Source organism: Prorops nasuta, unplaced genomic scaffold (assembly GCF_024137725.1).
Source record: "Prorops nasuta isolate Cenicafe-Biocafe unplaced genomic scaffold, Cenicafe_Pnas_1.2 PNAS00018, whole genome shotgun sequence".
Lineage (NCBI taxonomy): Eukaryota > Metazoa > Arthropoda > Insecta > Hymenoptera > Bethylidae > Prorops > Prorops nasuta.
Genome location: NW_027116815.1, coordinates 3,228,031 through 3,247,446, shown reverse-complemented (window position 1 = coordinate 3,247,446; position 19,416 = coordinate 3,228,031). Strand labels below are relative to the sequence as shown.

The 19,416-nt window shown below is 44.2% G+C and overlaps 1 protein-coding gene across 2 annotated transcripts; it reads left to right on the top strand.

The window, feature by feature from the left end:
* The first annotated feature begins 764 nt into the window (after window positions 1–764).
* On the top strand, window positions 765–14,645 carry LOC136779932 (uncharacterized). Of its 2 annotated transcripts, XM_066737890.1 has the most exons (3): window positions 765–1,502; window positions 12,156–13,675; window positions 13,746–14,645. In XM_066737890.1, exons 1-3 carry the CDS (start codon window positions 1,446–1,448, stop codon window positions 13,765–13,767), a joined length of 1,599 nt encoding a protein of 532 aa, XP_066593987.1. In that variant the 5' UTR covers window positions 765–1,445; the 3' UTR covers window positions 13,768–14,645. The 2 variants fall into 2 exon arrangements, with proteins under 2 accessions (XP_066593987.1, XP_066593986.1); XM_066737889.1 differs by having other exon boundaries at window positions 12,156–14,645.
* The last annotated feature ends 4,771 nt before the right edge of the window (window positions 14,646–19,416 follow it).

Here is a 19,416-nt window from a genome sequence, read left to right as displayed (position 1 = left end):
CATTATTTAAAAGCGAGGACTGGCGCGCGGCAGTCGGAGGAATGCTGGCTTATTGGAGGTCAACGTCGACCTAGCCACTCGCAATGCGTATCTCTATATATACAGCCCGAAACCCCATTGTTTTACGCTGCCAAAGGTCGACACACGAGGGAATTCTCGAGGAATTGCCGGAGACAGTGGTGTACGGTACGAAAATTGCACCGGCAGTAGCCGTGCAGTCGGCTGCAGCTTTTTCTCACGGAAATGGAAAATTGCCCGTCCTTTCAGCGAGAAAGGTCGGGGCGTTCTCTGGCAAGGTCGGTTGTTCGTCCGGACCAGCTTGAATTTTCTCGGACAAGACCTGTCTTGCCCGTTTCTCCCCCCCCCCTTCCTTCCCGCTCCCCGCAGTTCACTCTTTATCTTTCTATTTTTTTTTTTCATATATACACGCCTCAATTTACAAGCCAACCAAATAATATTTCCACCGCGATGGATGAAGATCCTCGCGTGTGCGTATACGAAAAATAATTGAAATATCTTTTGAATTTTTCTGCCCCGCACGCTGCGATGTTGCGTGCGTGGATACCGCGATTGCAGATTTTATCGTGGATTTTCTATTCGCTGCCCCTTCCGATTGGTAGCGAGGCGGTGCGAGGGAGGAGGGTGAGAGGGAACGGATCAGCTGTGAGAGCGGCGTGGCGGACCGTGCGCGGTATCCCGTGCCCGTCTAGCGCGACTTCGCTGACCCGCTGTCAGTTGCCCGAGCCCTGTGCCACGGTTAGGACCGTCACCTTTCAAGAAATCTTCACTCGCGGTCACCCTCTAGTCCAGCTCCTCCGGGAACCGTCGCTCACGCCTGTCGTCTTCCTCGTCGTTCGCCATCCTCCTCTGCAAAGTCCCCAAAAATCTTTGACCCCGAGTCGCCTGTCATTTGCTTCCATTGGATCTATGTGCAACTCTCGCGATATCCCGACTGTAATTATAGCTGAACGTAGCATGGACGAGTCCCTGTGGAGGAAAGAGAGAGAAGACTGTGTGATTTCCACGTGAAAGGGATTTGAAGAAAATTTTGCCAACTGCTTGGAGCGAGAGAAATTGGACCATCGAGAAGGATACGAGGAGGAGGCTTGGACGGAAAGAGTCAAAGGCATCAAGGACGTCGGTGGCAAAAACTTGAAAAGATAAGTCTGCGAACTTGAGAAACTATATTGGGCAAAAAGTTTGACAACGTCAGAGAGAATCGAGACGAGAGGCGTTGAGGAAGATCAGAAACGTCGAGAGGAGGTCAGGGGATAGAGAAATACAGGGGGAGGGGACTCTGTTTGGGTTTGATTGTTGATTGGCAGAGCAGAAGTGGTAAATATATAGCAGTGGATCGTGCGAGATCATCTGGTGGTTGGGACGCGTGTCTCGTCACTCTTCAGGATGATCTGGTGAAGGTGACCCTGCCCAGTCGAGTCGTAGAGATGGCGCGCGGAATTTCGTTGGTCGCAGCTGCTACGAGCACTTTTCTCTTCCTACTGGTGAGTTTCTCAATATTACACACCTACACACACTTATGGATTTTCTTGTTCCTCTTTCGCGGTAGGATCTCTCTCCTTCGATCTCGATCGCAACGATTATCATTGTTCCAGTGGTGACCGACCGACCGACTGATTGATTGATGGAAAGTTTGATTTCTAAATTCGTGCATTCCAGCAAGTTGTGTCGGGCGGAGTCAAGGATACTGGCCTTATCTAGTTTACGATTGCCATAGTTACCTTCGCCGTATGCAGATACGTATATACCGGCGCCGTGCTATAACATTGAGCGTTACTTTCGTTATGCAAGCTTGGAATGTTAACATATGCGTCGTACAGAGGGGTCGTTACGTTTCGGCAAGGAGAACTCCTTGAGAAATTCCCTGCCGTTTTCTTTTTTATGTCATACGCCCGGTGTCCCTATACTCTTCTGCCAAATCCCCCCGGCATCTCCGAGACTCGTCGATTAATCGATGCTACAATTAAAATTTCCAAGTCGAGAAAGCTTCGCGAATCTCATCCTTTCCTTTCAGACTCGCGAAGATACTCGCTTATTCGTGTATTAAATATATATAAGTCATCCTCTGCCCGAGGATCGGTAGCGTTGTTTCAAGTTTGGCTCAATTATCACCGCGACTGATATATATAATGCTAATTAGAGGGAGCGGCGAACTTTTGACTCGAGAGATTCCGAGAGATTGCTGCTAATACGGGAGCTCGAAGCGATCGATTAATTATATCTATTGAGCCATGGTATCCTGATAAATTGTGTGTCATAACTGTCACACGCAGCGCCGGTCGCCGAATAAATGAATAGTGTGAATATAAGATCCGAAATAAAAAGGTGCCATAAATCTGGAAAGAATATTTCTTTGAAATTCGCTCTACGTATTTCCGCTTTTTCGAAATTATTTCTTCTTTTTTCAGTCGTCGCTTTGTTTTGCTCGTCGACAATAAAAACCCATAAAATTCTCGAGAAGATTGAATTTTTTTGCGAGGTGATAAAAGTGGCAGTTTTGCTTCACTATTTGGTCTATCCTTGAGTGAGCCTGACTAGTTTGGTCGATAGAAGAGATACTTTGGAACCTTCGGGATTTCTATCACCTCTCTCTCTCTCTCTCTCTCTCTCTCTTTCTCTTTCTCTCTCCGTATCGCCTGGTTTTTAAACGTGTAGCCCCAAGCGGAGACCGTTAATTAGAAACAGGGGCACGCGCGCGAAGCCAGCTAGTGATGTACTGTTCCGCGGCCACTTGACTTATATCCTCATAGCCGCGACAGGAACCTTGTAACCACCTGTAATCATGCAGGCAGCTCTCGAATGCCAAAGGCTCATTATTCTCCTGCAGATTAATTTCTCAAGCGCTCGCTAATCGAGAGAGAATTAACAAGCTGAACAGTAGCAAAGGTAAAAACCTCACTTAAAAATTAAAAATTTATAGCTGCGAATTATAACGAGCAGGTTATAATTACGAGCGAAACATGCAGGAGCGCGTTAAAAACGTTTTTTGTTTGCCGAAAAACGGAATCCGGGAGATTTAGCGCGTCATTGGAGGTTCCGTTAAGATGCGGAATTCAAACTGCAACTCTCGTGTGATAACGGTATACCATAATGGACAAAAAATACACAGCCATATAGCGTTGATTTTGTACCGTTTCCGAATGAGCGAAGAAATAATAGTGGATTGGCCTAAAATTGATATGGACAGTTGGAAAAATAAACGATCTCGTATATATATATATATATATATATATACTGGAGAGATAAATGAGATCGAAGGAATGACTGGAACGCCACGACCGTTGAACGGTGGTGTTACGAAATAATAGGGAGATGAAGAGCTTTTACGCATATAGAGTGGAAACTAATGATTGTGATGGGAAATGGAAGGAGCGACTATCGGGAGAATCCCATGCAAGTAATTGGCAGATTATCCGAAAGCGAATGAATAATAAATGAGAATTCAAAACAACATATCGGGATAAAGCGGTGGTGAGAGGCAGTTGATTATTGTAGCTGTCCAATAAAAAAAAAAAAAAAAAACATATGATGAGTAAGATAACTCGTTACCGAACGATATTAACGGATAAACGTTCAAGGCCAAAATCCCTAAACCTTCGAAACTTCGTCAATCAATTTTAACGACGCTTTTAACGATTTTCCCAGCATCGGCCGATTGATTTCTGTGTGAACTTTGCTCCGGCCTCTCGCACGATTCATTTCCTTCGACAAACGAGATATTTCCGTTCGCGTCTACCAAGTGCTATTTGCTTTATGAGCAAACCATCGGCTCCAATCAACTCGTTATCACTCGAGTCGTGCTTGTATATAATATCGTGCAGGATGGGGGGTCGTTACGTTTCTTCCTGGCCGGGGCGGTTGGTCGAGGATGATCGCGCGACGCTCGTTTACAATTGGATAAATTCGCGGGAGCTCCGCAGGGTTATCGTCCCCGAGCTAACTTAATTTCGATCCGACGATTTTGAAGCTTGGTGGAAAAACACGAATGGTTTGCCTCGAAATCGGTTTTGGCCGTTTACTGGCATTGGGATTTATCGCGGCTGCGACAGGCACGTGCGATGTTTTGGCTAAAGGAGTTTAGGGCTACGAACTCTGTGGTCCGATGGGGAATTTAGTAGTATAAGGATCAGGACGGCGAAACGTCACGTGGGAGGTACAAGAAGAAGAAGAAGAAGAAGAGGGTCGTTAGATGAGGAGCTGTGGTTATTATTAGAACTGAGCTTATCTGTAGGTTTTCTATATATAGAAGACACAGGGTGCAGTTTTGTGGTGCCATTGGGGTGAAAGGGTGGGGACAGATTATTTCTACCGGTTTTCTGGAATGGAATGACACTCTTGTAAGGACCCTCAGGACGATGGCGCCAAACGCTCTCTACCCTGGCGCCATTGTGCGTCACGCGCAAAACTTGCCGCGATTAATTATGTACGTTTTTCTTATTTCCAATACCTTCCATCTTATTAATTGCTTAAGGATTTCGTGCTTATCCTTTCTTTTTATCCATTAGTATATAAATACACCGTATATATACAATATATCCCGAGGCTCTCCAAGAAGCTTAATCCTTCCATCTTGTCGATTACTGTTTAATACAATCCAGTTGATATAGCTTTGGGCATAATTTTCCAATTCTTGCTTCTTAATTTGTACCCACGTGAAGCTTATAATTATCCTCGGTCGGACGCCAGTCTATCGATCGGGGATAAGATAAAAGCAGGAAATGTTGTTTCGTGTATAGCATATAATTAATATATATATTTATACTAATATCGCAATTTGGCCATTTGTTCCGTTTACGTAATTCTGCGAAATATGCGAGTGTCCCAATCTGGTTTCTGGCGGAGTATGATGGTACGCTTTCGTTTAGGGGCAGTATTCGCCCTGATTCTCGAGGGGGGAGGAAGCGTTGGGCCGTGTGGGTGAGTCGGGATTCCAGCGTCGCTGTTCCGAGGAGTTACAGGTTTGTGGAATTTGAACGGCGATTTTACGCGCGTCCCTCTCTTTTTCGATGTCGTACGACGATGCATCGTGGAATTTGGAGAGGATCTCAAGTATTCTTATCTCGTCGTGGCTATTCCTTGCGTCATATATTTGGGCCGTTGACGCTGCGGGTGGAAGACCTCGGCAAGGACGAATCGAGGAGCTAAGGAACCGATGCTGAAAAAAACAGCGAAAACTCATCCCCTCGAGAAAAAAAAGAAGGCAACGGCGAAACGCAGAAAAGCAACGCAACGGACTACCCATTTACCGGGCGAAATGAAATCAGCCACACGGGATTCTCGGAATATTTTCGTCAAATCTCGTGATTCAGAAGCCCAGAATGCCGTTTGCCCATTTGCGCTTCGAAAGCTTCCCATAATCGCTCCGCTCGTCGATTACGTCGACGGTATAGGAATTCTCCAAAAAACGGACGATCGGTTAAATCATTAATAATCTATCGATTAAATAACCATCCGCGATTAACACGTTATCTCGGCATAAAGTTTGAGCTTGCAAATCCTACCCTGCATTGGTAGAGTCGAGGGATACGGGTCTTAGGACGAAGGAAAAAAAATCAGGGGATTCTTCGAATTTTTCGGTTAAATACTCGCGTGATTCAGTAGCACAGAATTTCCCTCCTTTTTTTCGATTTTTACCGGCATATAGCTGGTTCACACTGTGCATCGTAAACTCAAATGGCGGATTAAGGCGGATTCACACGTTGCGCTGCGACGCGTCGTAAGCTCCCTTTTATTTTCTGCAATATTGCAATATACACACGTGTCCAGTTATATCGCACAAGGAATAATATAAAAATTTGTGAATCGCGTTGATACGTATAAATCAAGCTTCACGCCGATCGCAAAGAATTTGCGAAAATCCATGCGATTATCCGATATTAATCAATAATTTAGCACCTTGTTAATGACGAGTCGATAGATAAGATAATAACGTGAAATTACTTTGCATATTTTTTGTACCTCCTCCGTGAACTTGAAGCGTCAAGGTCATCCAATGTTGTTCCGTGACCCAACAAGTAGAGGATAAAGGATAAAGACGATTGTAATGCTGATGATAATGATAATGATGATGACTATAAATTAGACGGCTCGAGATTACAGTCTCCAAGATTCATCTACTTTAAGCGTTAATAAGCCCCTACCGTTACTTCATAAATTACTTGGCGTGTAAGCATCTCGGTTTAACGCGTATACATTTATATCTCATAAAACACAGACGGCGTGTTTATGCATTTTTTTCTTCCACGAACTACACAGAGTTATTAATTGTTTTAGCCAGAGCAAAAGCTGTTCTTCTATTACCTATGAGACGTCTGCGATTAAATTTTTCTTCCTATCCTTGCAAGAAGAATTTATTTGTTTTCTCAAACGTTTCGAAGACTATATACTCGACTGTTTTTCTTTCCATTCGAGGCTCTGTATAATGGCAGAAGGTTTAGTATCTCTTATTTTTTTGCGAAGAAAGTCTAGCACATGCGCTTTCGCGACTAATCCTGTTTAGGTTTGAATGAGCCAATGCTTTCAATGGAGGTTGCCAAACGTCCTTGAAATTACGAGTAACCTTTCTACGCGTGACCTTCGACAATGCGCGCTGCTAGCGCACCAAACGAGAGAAAAAAATCGGTGCTATTTAGTAGCAACAGTCTCGCTTCTGGATTACGAACAAAGAAATGTGGCTGATACTCCGAAAATTAGACTGATTTATGGCTATTGACTGGATCGTTCCACCCACCCCCCCTACCCCCACCCCTCTTTCCGTTCCGATCTTATCACAGCATATTTATAGCTTTCTCCTATATCTACCCAAATTTGTTCGGCTCTTCCCAATTTCTACCACGCAGCATCCACGACTCGGGCTAAACTTTTTTCCCTAACAATTTATCAGAGCCTATTCCTTTTTATGCTCGATTGTTAAACAGGCTCTCGTGCCATTCGAATTTAAATGTTCGATTTTGCAAGTAAACATGCTTTTTTCCCCCAATCGGGTACTGAATTACGAGGGTCGTAGCCTTTATTTTCGTGCGAGCAGTTACGCCAAAGGCAGCAGCAACGCCAAGCAACAGCCACATAAATTGCGGTGCTAATAGGCGCGCGCGAGCACGCACACGTAGTCAGGATTTAATATATCCGGGTCAGAGAGGAGTATAACAACGTCGAAATTCTTACGGATGCGCCAGGGCCTGAAAGAATTGGTTCCTGCGTGCCGCGGGACCAACGAAAAAAATGTCAACACTTTTACGACAGGACAGGGACCTCGGGAGCAGTAGGGACTGATTCGCGAAGGCCGTTCAATGCCGTTTCTTCCACTCTCACCCACACACACCAGCAGCGATCGCCCAACGATAGTATAAGGACAAAAGCTTCGAGCAGCGGTTCGCTGTCCGTTAAACGCCAACCTCTCTGTATATAATATGCTATACGTACAAGTATTTTAATAAATTCATCATTGAATTTTAATTAAGATTGATCGCCTCCCGATCCAACTTTCGTCGCGAGTGATCCCATTCGTTATATATTCGGCGCCCCAGCAATTTATATATATGTATATATTCATTGAATAAATTCGATCGACCGGTTCCGCCTAAAATCATTAATCAGTAACTGCTTTATTTCCTTCGATTAAATTATGACTTTGGGTCGAATAATTAATCAAGCAATTACATATATCGTTTAGTCGAATTGCCGTCCGCGGGAAATTTATCGTGTATATACTGTACAAACACGCGTGGGTTCGTTTCTTGAATTTTTTGGAATTTAAAATGAATAAAGAAAGGAGGCTTCGAGCAGGGATGCTTTGAAGAATGCATCGGCTTGAATTATTAGTTATAAGATCCTCTCACGGATTCTGAAGAGTTCTTGGGAGAGGGCAGGGTGAAAGAGGGAAGGGGAGAGAGAGAGAGAGTGTATGGGTAAGAGAGAGAAGGTAGAGTGCCAAGTGTTGCGGCCTGGCATTTACTCACAGTTATGTGAAAGGCAGGCATATCGACCAAGGTACTCCTACATAGTACGCACACTTGCACAACACTCTCTGTGCACCCGGTCGTATTATTGCGTACGACTTTTGCTTCGAAAAGAAATCAAAAACTCCAATCAGCCGGATATGTTAATTATCATATAAGAATCGAGCATCGGTCCATTTTTTTATTCGTCTATCGATCCTTCATGTTCCATTTTGCCCATCCCTTTCATTTATCAACCATCGCTCTCTCCTCTTCGCTGTCGACCGATGCGAGGACAACTTTTCTGACAACGTCGAATATCAGACGTCGAACGCAGATCCTTTCTTATCAATCCATTTAATTATGGCTGTTAAAAATTATTTTCTCCTTTATCCTTGTAATTTCTCATCTCGCCTATTATGTTTCACTCCATCATCCTTCTCCTCTTTCGCGTTAAACGATGCGTAGATAAATTTTCCCACGAGATTCTGTGCAGTTGTAAAAAGTGGGAAATCCAGTTTTACGAATTGATTTATCTTGCTGTTAAAGCGTAGATTTTCCAATTCGCCTGGCGACATAGGACTATTGGGTTACTTAATGCGGATGGGGTCAGGGGTCAAGACCTTATAGGTACATCCGCACCGACGGCGGCGCATCGGCAATTCACATTCTCCGATCGAAGCGAACGAGAAAAGCCCGATGAGAGCCGGAGCTGCTGTCGCACGACGGCAACCTCACCCTCTTACCACCAGAGCGGAGCCGCGAAGCCTCGAAAGCTTCGGAGAAAATCAATTAATAACAGCTCTCGTTTGTTTTCCTCGACAAAAATCTGGAACTCCTGACTTCATCGTCCTGGAATGCGCAGAACTTGTGTGAGCAGTTCGTAAAAGTGAATTATGGCTTTCTCCATGATAATGCAGCGCGACGTAAATGTTGGAAAGAGCTGAGGAAGGGAAAGAAGAAGAAGAAGGTCTCACACATGTGCACATCGCGGTTTTAACGCTCCATTGATTATATACGCCGATGCTGCTTAGGCACGAAGACTTCTCTGGCTCCTTGGAACGTCAGACGCGAGACATGCGAGCGGATGAGTCCACCGAACGGAGAAACGTTCGATTCGTCTGATTTTCGTGACGATCGAGAGATGGAAATTTTTTCCTCCTCTCGATGAATCGCATCTCTCGCTCTACGTCCTGACAAAAACTGGCGCCATTATACTTTTTCGGTTTCACGGCCAGATGCAATTATCCAACTTTCTCTGTTCTCAAGGCGATTGTATTTCGACCATTCTGCTACATTGGTTCCTAGAAGCATATATTCGTGAGGAGGAACTAGGTATTCGGGAGTTTCCAAGAAAAGTCACGAGATTTTTCGGTGCCAGCGATGAGACTACAAAAATCGAGGAAGGAGCACAGCTAGTAATAGACTGAGAAAAAACTGAATTCAGGATGCTGTATCGAGTGAAAACGCGCATTCTTTCTCGAGTATTGGATAATCGTGTTGTAATCGCGAGAAATCCTGCGTACGCGAGTAACGGGCGCATGCTCGAAAAGTATTCGGGTCATTGAGTCGGCAGGCGCTTCGGATCAGATACATCATCCTAATGACTTCCTTGTGCGTGGGCGTAACTTTGGTTGCATCCTCTCTTGCAAATGTTTACGCTGCGAATTTTCACGAAAAAACAATAGTAACCATATGGAAGAATTCCATCATTTTCACAGAGAGACATATAGAGATGCTCTATACATATGTATATGTATATATATATATGTGACCAAGCTAAGGCTTTAATTATAATATCTATGCTATATATATATGTGTGTACTCCCCACTAGTATTCTCGATCAAACTACTCGGATCTCGTCTTACAATAGTTCGAATTGCCACGAAACACTCGAGTATTGAGCAATCGTAGCAAATAATTCTCGTGCTAACTGGGCACGCTGTTTAATGACTTAATTACGAGCGATTGCCTGGCTAAGTGAACTTTTGCAGGTTGGCGAAAAGCTGTAAGGAGGTAAATGCGCGTGGGAGTCTGCGAAACGTTTATCAAGCGGCCACTGCTGACAATGAGTGCGAAGTTACGCCATTGCACGGCCAATTGTGTAAGAAGCGGCGGCACACGCGCGTTAGTTAAACTTTCGCTCACGACACACGTATCGAAAAACTGTCTGCCAGCTCATTTCTTAATAACGGCTAATGCTGAATCGTTGAGTACTATACTTGTCGCTCTACGGATTAATCCGTTACGAGCCAACGACATTGTTGCTCGCCATTAAATTTTCAAAAGTGTTTCACCTCCGTCGGATCTAGTTTTGAAATCAACCAAGTTCAACTCGTTTCACGTAGAGATTACGTAAATATTGAGGTTTCGTCAAAATAATACAAAAAGAAAAAAATATGTTGATTGGTTTACAATAATCTATATATTTGTGTGATACCAGGGTACAATAATATACATAGGGACTGTGGTATATTTTGAGAGAATCAGGAGAAATTTATTGATAGAACTTTCGTAGCGAGAGATTGATCGCTGATGATCCGGTTGGACGTGAGACAAGTTGCACGTGACGCGTGTTCGTCGCCCGAAGGCATGCGACAAGTAGCCATCTGGTCCTGAGCAATCTCGCGAGGGAAGCCGATCAAGGCTATACACTGTCTGTCTGCTGGGTGTGGTAAGCTCATGCGCGATTTAACCCGTGATTTCTTCTTATTTTCTTCCCTTTGGTCTCAAATTCATACCACAGGACCTTGAAAATTGTATCACACACATCGGTGTCTGTAAAAAGAAGGAAAAAATATTCTCAAATTGTATCCTGTGTTGCTGCACTTTGCAACAGCTACACGGTCGTGCAACTTAAATCGAAACTTTGATTCGTATTTACATGTGAATAATATAATAATATTATTTTATTTCTGACCGAGGTGATTGGTAATTGGGCCATTGGATTAAATGTAATAGAATAATACAGCGTGGACGGAATAGTTGTGCGAGTCCACGTGTGGAAAATATACCCACGCACGAATTCCATCGGCCGTCTCATTCGAAGAACAGAATATGTACAGTTGCAGCCAACGATCCAATTTCACTCGTCGAATTTATCAAGGAAATTGGATGAAGCTCGCCAGACGAACCAGTTAAAAAAATCAAGCAGACGGTTCGTTGACCGGTTGAGTTCTTCGCGTAAAAGAGATTTGCCATAAATTCCTAGGTGCTAATTGCCGATCGACCTTGATGTACCGCGTCGTATGAGTTTTTTGTTTTCTGCTAAAATTCGGAATTAATGCTCGAGTTGGATCGAGATCGGTCGTAACTCACCGAGTGATTATTGCCTGGGTATGCAAAAATTTCTTCGTTAATTTCACAAGCAGACTCAGATCTGGATTTGACATCATCGTGGCACGGATGTTTTCATTGGTTGCGAGGAAGAAGCATTCCTGAATGCTCGTATACGTAAAACGAAACGATTATGCAAATGTCGAGTCCATAGTATAATAGGCACGAGCCGAAGACAGGACAGATGATCTTCCCGTATAGGGAATTCGTTGCGCATTCAGCCCTTCGGATCCTGTTGGCTTGGCGCCACGAGGAAAATTAATCAAGCGCCTCGAGCAAAACATTTCAATCCCGTTTGATTTACGGGACAAGCCGGAACTAACGCGATTTCTTCTTGATATCATTTTTGGCCCTTCGCTACGTCAACCGTCATTTATAATATAGTGTTACATGGGATTGACTTTGAGATCTTCCGGAAAGAGCCAATGATCTTAGAAAATGACGGAAATATTGTCACGAGAGGGAGAGAGAAAGAGAGACTGGTAGAAATCGATACAGTGCAGTTTGGAAAAATGTCAATGACATGGAGAACGGTCAAAGTCAAAGTCAATCCTGCGAGACCTTGGCTCGATCATTACGGTACCGAATACATGAATGCTAAACAGTATTTTTGAGTGGTTTCGGAAATAGCTTTATCCAGTCATCAAGTATTGTTTGCACGCTATCCATCACGTTTCTTATATAGAAACACGTTATATTAAACTGATATATAATCTTTCAATTATATTGCTTAGAATTAATTTTGTTATACTTGAATATTTCTCAAAGCATATTTTTAACGTTAGGTCTGCTTTAAACAATAATATAGCCAATGAATTATTATTTTTAAGACGGTTTTGTTTTAACATTGTGTATTATTTCAGGTGTTGCTGCAGGCATCGTTTCTATGGGAAGGATCGAGTGCAGCACCAACTAGTGGAAAGAAGAACGACATCCTGGCAGGCACGGAGTTCCTGTCGGTGTTTATAAACGGTGCAATGGCACCGACTCCTCCGACGCGTCGTCGAGGTTTTCGTCGAGGTGGCCACTCTACCAGCGCACCACCAGCAGACTCACTTCCGGCGGAGTCTCGTCACCACGAGACGTCGATCTATCGAATTTCTCGCGATCCAAACGTTCGCCCAGTAGCGATTAGGCCGCAGAACCAAGGAGCGCGCGCGGAGACAGTTCGATATTATCCCATAAGTCACAAGAATTCCGAGAAACTGGCTCACTCTACTGCGTTGCCCTCCTCGAAACCGGAAGACGACAGCGGGCATCAGAATTTCACACCAACCCCGAGTACCGTGACGGCTACGTCGATGGCAACGGCGACGGCAACGTCGACTTCAAGGTTGAACATTATCCATCACAGAGTAGTATCCAAACAAAAGGTGATCGGTGTGAGCGTGACGTCGACCGTCGAAGCGACGCCCTACAAAGTCAGAGTGGAGCATTACGACGGTGACAGCAGTAAGCAGTCAAACTCCACGGAAGCATCGAGCGAGGAGAGCGTCAAGATCTCGAGCTCCACAACGACCTCGAGTCCAATACCAGCGAGATCGGTAACGGAAGAACTGAGCAACATCGTGTCAGAGTCGAACAGAAGCGAATTTTCGGTGGACGAAGGCTCGCCAAGGACCAGTTGGCACGACCAGGATCCTCTGTCGACGCCATCCTCCAAGGACGCGACAATCTTCCAAAGATCCGAGGAATCCACCGGCTCGCCCACCGACGATCACTATCAGCTTGCGGAGGAAAACGTGCAGCGGGAAATTCACAAGGAACCACCGGATATCTCCATGGAACATCTTCAGCTGCAGCCTCGCAAGGTTGGAAGGCACTACCATCACTACGAATCTCGCCATGGGGACCGGAAGGCCTTCAAGTCCTCGAGGACCTTCGGCGAGGCGGTCTACGGTGAACCGGAGAAAATTTACGGAGAACCAGCCAAGATTTACGGGGAACCCGCCAAGATTTATGGCGAACCTGAAAAAATCTACTCGGAACCGTCGAAGATTTACTCGGAACCGGCGAAGATCTATTCGGAACCTGCTAAGGTTTACTCGCAGCCTGCCAAAGTTTACGATTCGAACGGTAGGCCGGTGGAGGACCGGAAGGACGAGGAGAAGCCGCTGAAGATCTATCATGGAGAACCGGATGAGGAAAATTACGAGGTGGACGAGTCCGTTAGCGTTGGCAGTAACGGTAACGTTCATGGACCGCAGCTTCTGGTTACCGAGGCAGCGACTTCCGGTGACGCTGAGGACGGCCACAAAGTGTCATACGTGGTGGAGGGTAGGAACTACCGGAAGTACAGGGTGGAGGAGAGGACTCCGGACGGTTTCATCGTAGGTGAATACGGAGTAGTGAGTCATGACGACGGGTCGTTGAGGGGAGTCAGGTACACAGCGGATGGCACCATAAATCCTCGACTGATCTACGATGCACTCATGAAGTTCCTCGCTCTATAGATTCCCGCTCAACTCATCTTAGCCAATCGCTCGTCTATTCTCTTCCGGTCTAGCACGTGCCCCTCGCCCAATGATCCTAGCTGGAAAATCAAGCGCTTTGACGCCTCACGACTGATACTCTTACTCTTGCCAACTAAACTGCCTCAAGATTAATTTTAAGCAACACTGAGCCCTAACTTTTAAGTAAAACCCTCCACCATTCGTGGAGCTCGTTAATTTAATGGCACTGCACAGTGTCGAATCTATTTAAGAGTGAACGAAATCATCCTGAATATCGCTTATGAAGCGTTTTCAGAGATTATCGGAGCTTGATGTTTATCTCGTATAAGACACTGATTCGTGGCCGATGACTCGAGTGGTGCTTTCGGCTGAGATGCGTCTGCTTCCGCGTCGAAGAAGTCAAAATCGAATGGGTGTCGCAGTTGCCCGGGCCTCTTGCGCGTATTATAGATATAAGGCTTAATTTTATTTGTATCTCTCCCTCTCCCTCTCTCTCTCGATCCCCGAGAGGCTCCGCAACTGCGATCATCGAGCGACGGACTTGTCGCGGCAGCACCGATCTCACTCAACGTTTATAGTTTTAATGTAAGTTTTACCAGTTAAATTTTTTCTCCTCCATCCCGAGGAAGTATCTCGATCCACGAGAAAGCTCACGTGATTGGGCAGGATACGCCCAGCGATATAACTCTCAGCGCGAAGAAATTGTACCTCAATCGTTGAGACAGTTCCTCTCCTTATCAGCCATATACATTTCTCGTAAGCATCCTTTTTGCTCATTTTCTGTTATCTCATTTAAGCCAATTGACCATGTTTACACGTAAGAATAAGATTGGAATTGTAGGTAATATTTACTACCAACTATTATGTATACTGATATACGACCGTCGCCATTTCACTCAAAGGAACTTTACAGTGTGTGTTTGTTTTTTTCAATAAATTCATAAGTATCACCAATATTTTTGAGTTGATCAATCGATTCCCATACCTTGCAGGATCGCATGCTGTTGCGAAATTCTACTAGTTTCACGATCCGATTTACGATAGATCGTTTTATTGGCAAGTATATATATGTTCGAGGATTTTGTTATAAGCTGAAGAGACTTTAAAGTTGCTCGTCAGCATTGCAATGGAATTTTTTCGAGAGTAATGCTGGATTCGATTGGTAAGTACTCCGGGGACCTTGATTGTAATCGTGCGAAAGGGCGGTGTGGTAAATCAAGTAGAATTGATTTAAGTACGACCATCGACTCGCGGGTGTCTTGTTTTTGATATTGGAATCCTGGTAGTTAGCCCTCAGCCTCGGACAATCAGCCAATTAAAGTCATTTTTAACTATAAAGAATTTTTTTCGACGACTCCTCAACAACGTAGCCAACTGAAAATTATGAGCTGTCATTGTCTCGAGAATTCTCTGTCGATTGGCTAATTATTTTCTCTTCCTACCATCGAATGTAAAAAATGACGCTTTTAAACTTTTGCTCCAGCTCTGACTGCATCGCGGAGCAATCTCTTAAGTTTTATCGACGTCTCTCGGTCTTAACCGTTAAACTCGTATATCTTTCTCTTTCTCTCGTTAATGAAATGTAAGAAATCAATGTTAAATTTTAGCAGTTAATTCACCCCGTTCTTGTTTCATCAAGCCTCTGGGCCACTCCTAATTGCACGTAGGCCATCCTAAATCTCATACCGACGGAGAAAAAGGAATAGATTTGTGGAAGGCGCGATACTCTTTTTTTTTTCATTATTCTGGCGCCAGACTGGAGTAGCCATGTCAGTTCCATAAGGTACGAGTTGTTACTACCAGCTTTAGTCACGAGAATACCGAACGTCCTTGGTCCTGAGCTCTTTCTCCCCCTTTGCCATGATTCTTTGACTGACCAGCATTATCCGCATTCATGTAATGCTGTCACAATGGTCATTTAGCAGAATCCAAAGGCAGCTGGATCGTGTCCTGTAAAAAAGAATAAAAAAAAAAAAAGAATAAAAAAAAAAATAACGAAAAAAAGAAAAAGACACTCGCTCAACAATATTTCGAATCATTCGAATGATTAATCGATACAGAAATAATATTCATTGCAACAAAATAATATCAATGCAATTTATGCACGTGTACGAAAGTTCTCGATTTTCCATTCGAGAGCAAGAGCACTCGATGGAAAAAGCATTGGAGCAGGGATATGCGCGTGCTCTGGAAGAACCCAATAGTGGATTTGGAATTTTTTTGTTTAGTTAGAAATATTTTTCCATGGTAGGAAAGAGGGATGTTTCCTTCGCGTAAGGACGAGTGGTCAATTTTATTTGAATATGGAGTTGAAGTTTTTGATTCCCAGCATTTGAGCGTAGGCACGTTCGAAAGCGCTCCCGGGTTGGAGAAAGGCGAATCCTGGGTGGGATTAGGGAGCACAGTCGGTAAGTTAGGGATGCAAGTGACCATCGCACGATGGATTTACCGATCAGAAACAATCGAGGTAGCTTTCGCACGAGTTTTCCAGAGTAAACACGGCCACGTGACTCTGCCACTCGATGCTCGAATGGCTCGGGTGGTTCGGGATCGCCGTAAGCGGGACTTACCGTGCAAATAATTGGAACTGAAACGCTAAGCCTCTCATATGGAGAATAATCGACTCGACTGTGGGGGCGATAGCCCGGAAAGCGCCGCAAAAGTGTTAAACAAATCTCGTGCAGGAACTGCCTGGCTTGGAGGGCTTTTTGGTCACGTGCGCGCCTTCGCACTTTTGTCCTTGAGCGACCTCCTCTTTCACGACCATGTTTGCTTTTCGTTTTTTCCCCTTTCGATGGACACAGTCCGCACGTATAGCTTCTTTCTCATCAAAAATTAATTGCATCGTGTACTCGATTATTACTTTCAACAGTGGATTTCAGTTTTCGGTAACAACTGTGCGAATTCTCAGGATCTGGAGAAGCGGAGTAGAGCTCGACGAGTGCGGAAAGGGGAATAGGAGGAAAAAGTAACGAAAAGGTACTCAGAAATTAATCGGAGTGGGGCGGTAGCTGCGAATTGCACAATGGCGCACCGCGGGTGGTTTCGATATAAATATTTGTCTTGTAAGAGGAGGCAACGGACTCTCTCTCTCTCTCTCTCTCCTGGGGTGAGAGTGCGAGCGAGGGGCGCTCCTCGAGAGGGTTGACGGAATAATGCCAGGTACTCACCTTCGTCGAGGCAATGTTTTCTCCAAGGATGCCAGGAAAAGTGGCACTCCAGAGACAAAACATCCTGTTGCCTACCCGCATGTCTTGGTGAAACTTGTGAGAAAATACAAGCCCGGATGTTTTTGGCAATTGGTCGAGGAATTCGTGCTCGTCCGAGTGTGTGTAAATACAAATTTTAATCTTTTCACCCCTCGTACATACTTGATCCTATTTGCAATGGACGAAAAAAATTTTGATGTGGATAGTAAAACGATATTTTTGCAATATTGATCATTTTAATCTAAATATATTTTTCGTCCGTTTATAAGCGAAACAATTTTTTTTTTAAATATTATAAATGTATTCAGATATAGCGTAAGTATCACTTATATGCATTATGTATAAGAAAAGGCTCGACAGGGGATCAAGCATCCCCCATTTACAAGTGAACGGGAGTGATATCTATATTCAGGATCCAGGATAATGGCGACAGTTCGGTTTCGTCGGCTGGCAAGGACAAATCACTTAACGCCAGTTCCGCCGAGTGCTCTCTTCACCTTCTTCGCGGGGTGACAAATTATTTTCCATTATCGTCCTGATGACGTGGATAAAATATGATGTATACCAAGCGTGGATGGATTTTAATGAATCATCCGTACCGTGAACGATTAATAATTTACGCAAGCTAATGCTACACGCGTCTCTCCTCTCTCTCTCTCTCTCTCTCTCAATTAGGACAATCGTCGTCAAAAACTCTTCAGCTTCTTTATCCTAGAAAAATTTGACGCGTGGGAGCAGAGGAAGTTTTGAAGCGAACTCGATTTGACGATTGAATCGTAAATGCATTATGAATGAATTCGTGTTCGCGTGGATAGAAATCGGAATTAAGAGAAAACTTGTCAAAGACGAGAGTCCTTGCACACGATAAGGATCCAGGATCGAAATTGAGAAGATTGAGAAGCGATGACATTTCCAGTCCGCTTTCTTTTGCCGGCTAAGAATGAGTCGTCCAGGAGGGTTTTGCTTTTCAGACTGAACTTTGCATTCAGTGTTTTATCGAAGATCTGCGTTGGCTCAATGGCTTTCAGCTCAAGAGCGACCTTTGTCCCTCTCTCTTTCTCCCTTTCTTTCCGATTCCTTCTTTTTCTCATACACACGCATATGCGCTAGGTGTGGGTGGAAAAAGTACTGTCCGGAAGGGCCTCCTTGCACAGGTGGCCTTTCACGCACCACTAATTTCTTCCTCATTATCTTCCTAGCACGGTCATCTCTTCCGAGCTATTGTACTGCTCCATTCTAGATCCCAAACCTACTTTCGGTTATACCAATGAGACACCGATGAGACTTTCAGTTGTAAAAACAAACGTTGGAGTATTAACAAATAAATCAGTAAACAAAGTGGAACGAGAGTAGTCTGTTGTAAGAAATAAGCTGTATAGATAGACCAAGAGAGAGAGAGAAAGAGAGAGGGTGTGGGAGGAAGAAAGAAAATGATCAGAATCCAGGTGGTTGTTGGTCAAAAAGAGAGCGTGGAAAATACCACGCCTTCCGCGAAACACGCCCACGTTTGATAGTTTGCCGCATGCGTGTTCCTTCGGGCCCTGTCACACGCCTAGTTGTTTCACTCTATGGGAATCCTAGCGTCATATGGCTCTCCCTCGATCTACCGAGCCCCCTAACGATCCTCTAATGACATTTACTTTTTGATCTTACGTATGATTCTGTCCGATTTACCATTGATAATTCATTAACCTACTGGAACAACCTCGATGAGTAAATAAATGTTATTCACCTAAATCTAAAAAGATTCATCGATCTTAACGCTAAACGATACATTTTTTATTTATCGTTCGACAATATTACTCTCCTGCAGAGATCATTCGACAGATTTCAGAATAAGAATCAAAGCTAGAAGCTCGTGCGATTTGAAAGAAAAGTTTTTTCGTCTCGGTAGACTGTTTGTTTTGGAAGCCACTGTCTTGCTGCTGGCAGCGACAGGACGGATTTCGTGCAAGAAGAGGGCCCGCAGCTCTTGTGTGCCCCTTTTTCTTTCATGCCGCTCGAATTTCTGCTCTTTACTCCTTGCGCCTCCGGCTTTCATTCGCGTTCGCTCGATTCGCCTTTTGACCAAGTGCTTCTTTAGAATCGACACTCGATACTGGCGAGGGAAAAAATGCTTCCGCGCGGTCAGCACAGGTAAAACCCAGGAATAAACTTAACAATGGCAAGAATCATTCGATGAGCAAAACGTGGTTTATCATTAATATCTAAATTCCTATAGGGAAAAAAGTACGTAGAAAAATAAGGATTAAAAGAAAATTCGTTTGCAGAATTGCCTTTTGACCGAATGCTTTTTTATGAGATTCCATGTTCAAAGGGGTAAAAGTAGTAGTAGTGGTGCACTTTGGTCAATCCAGGTAGGGTCCAAGGAAATCCTTAATGGTTAGAATCACACCGCATATAAACAAGGATTATCATTAATATCCCTCAAAAAAAGAAAGAAATACCGTTCCGTAGTAATG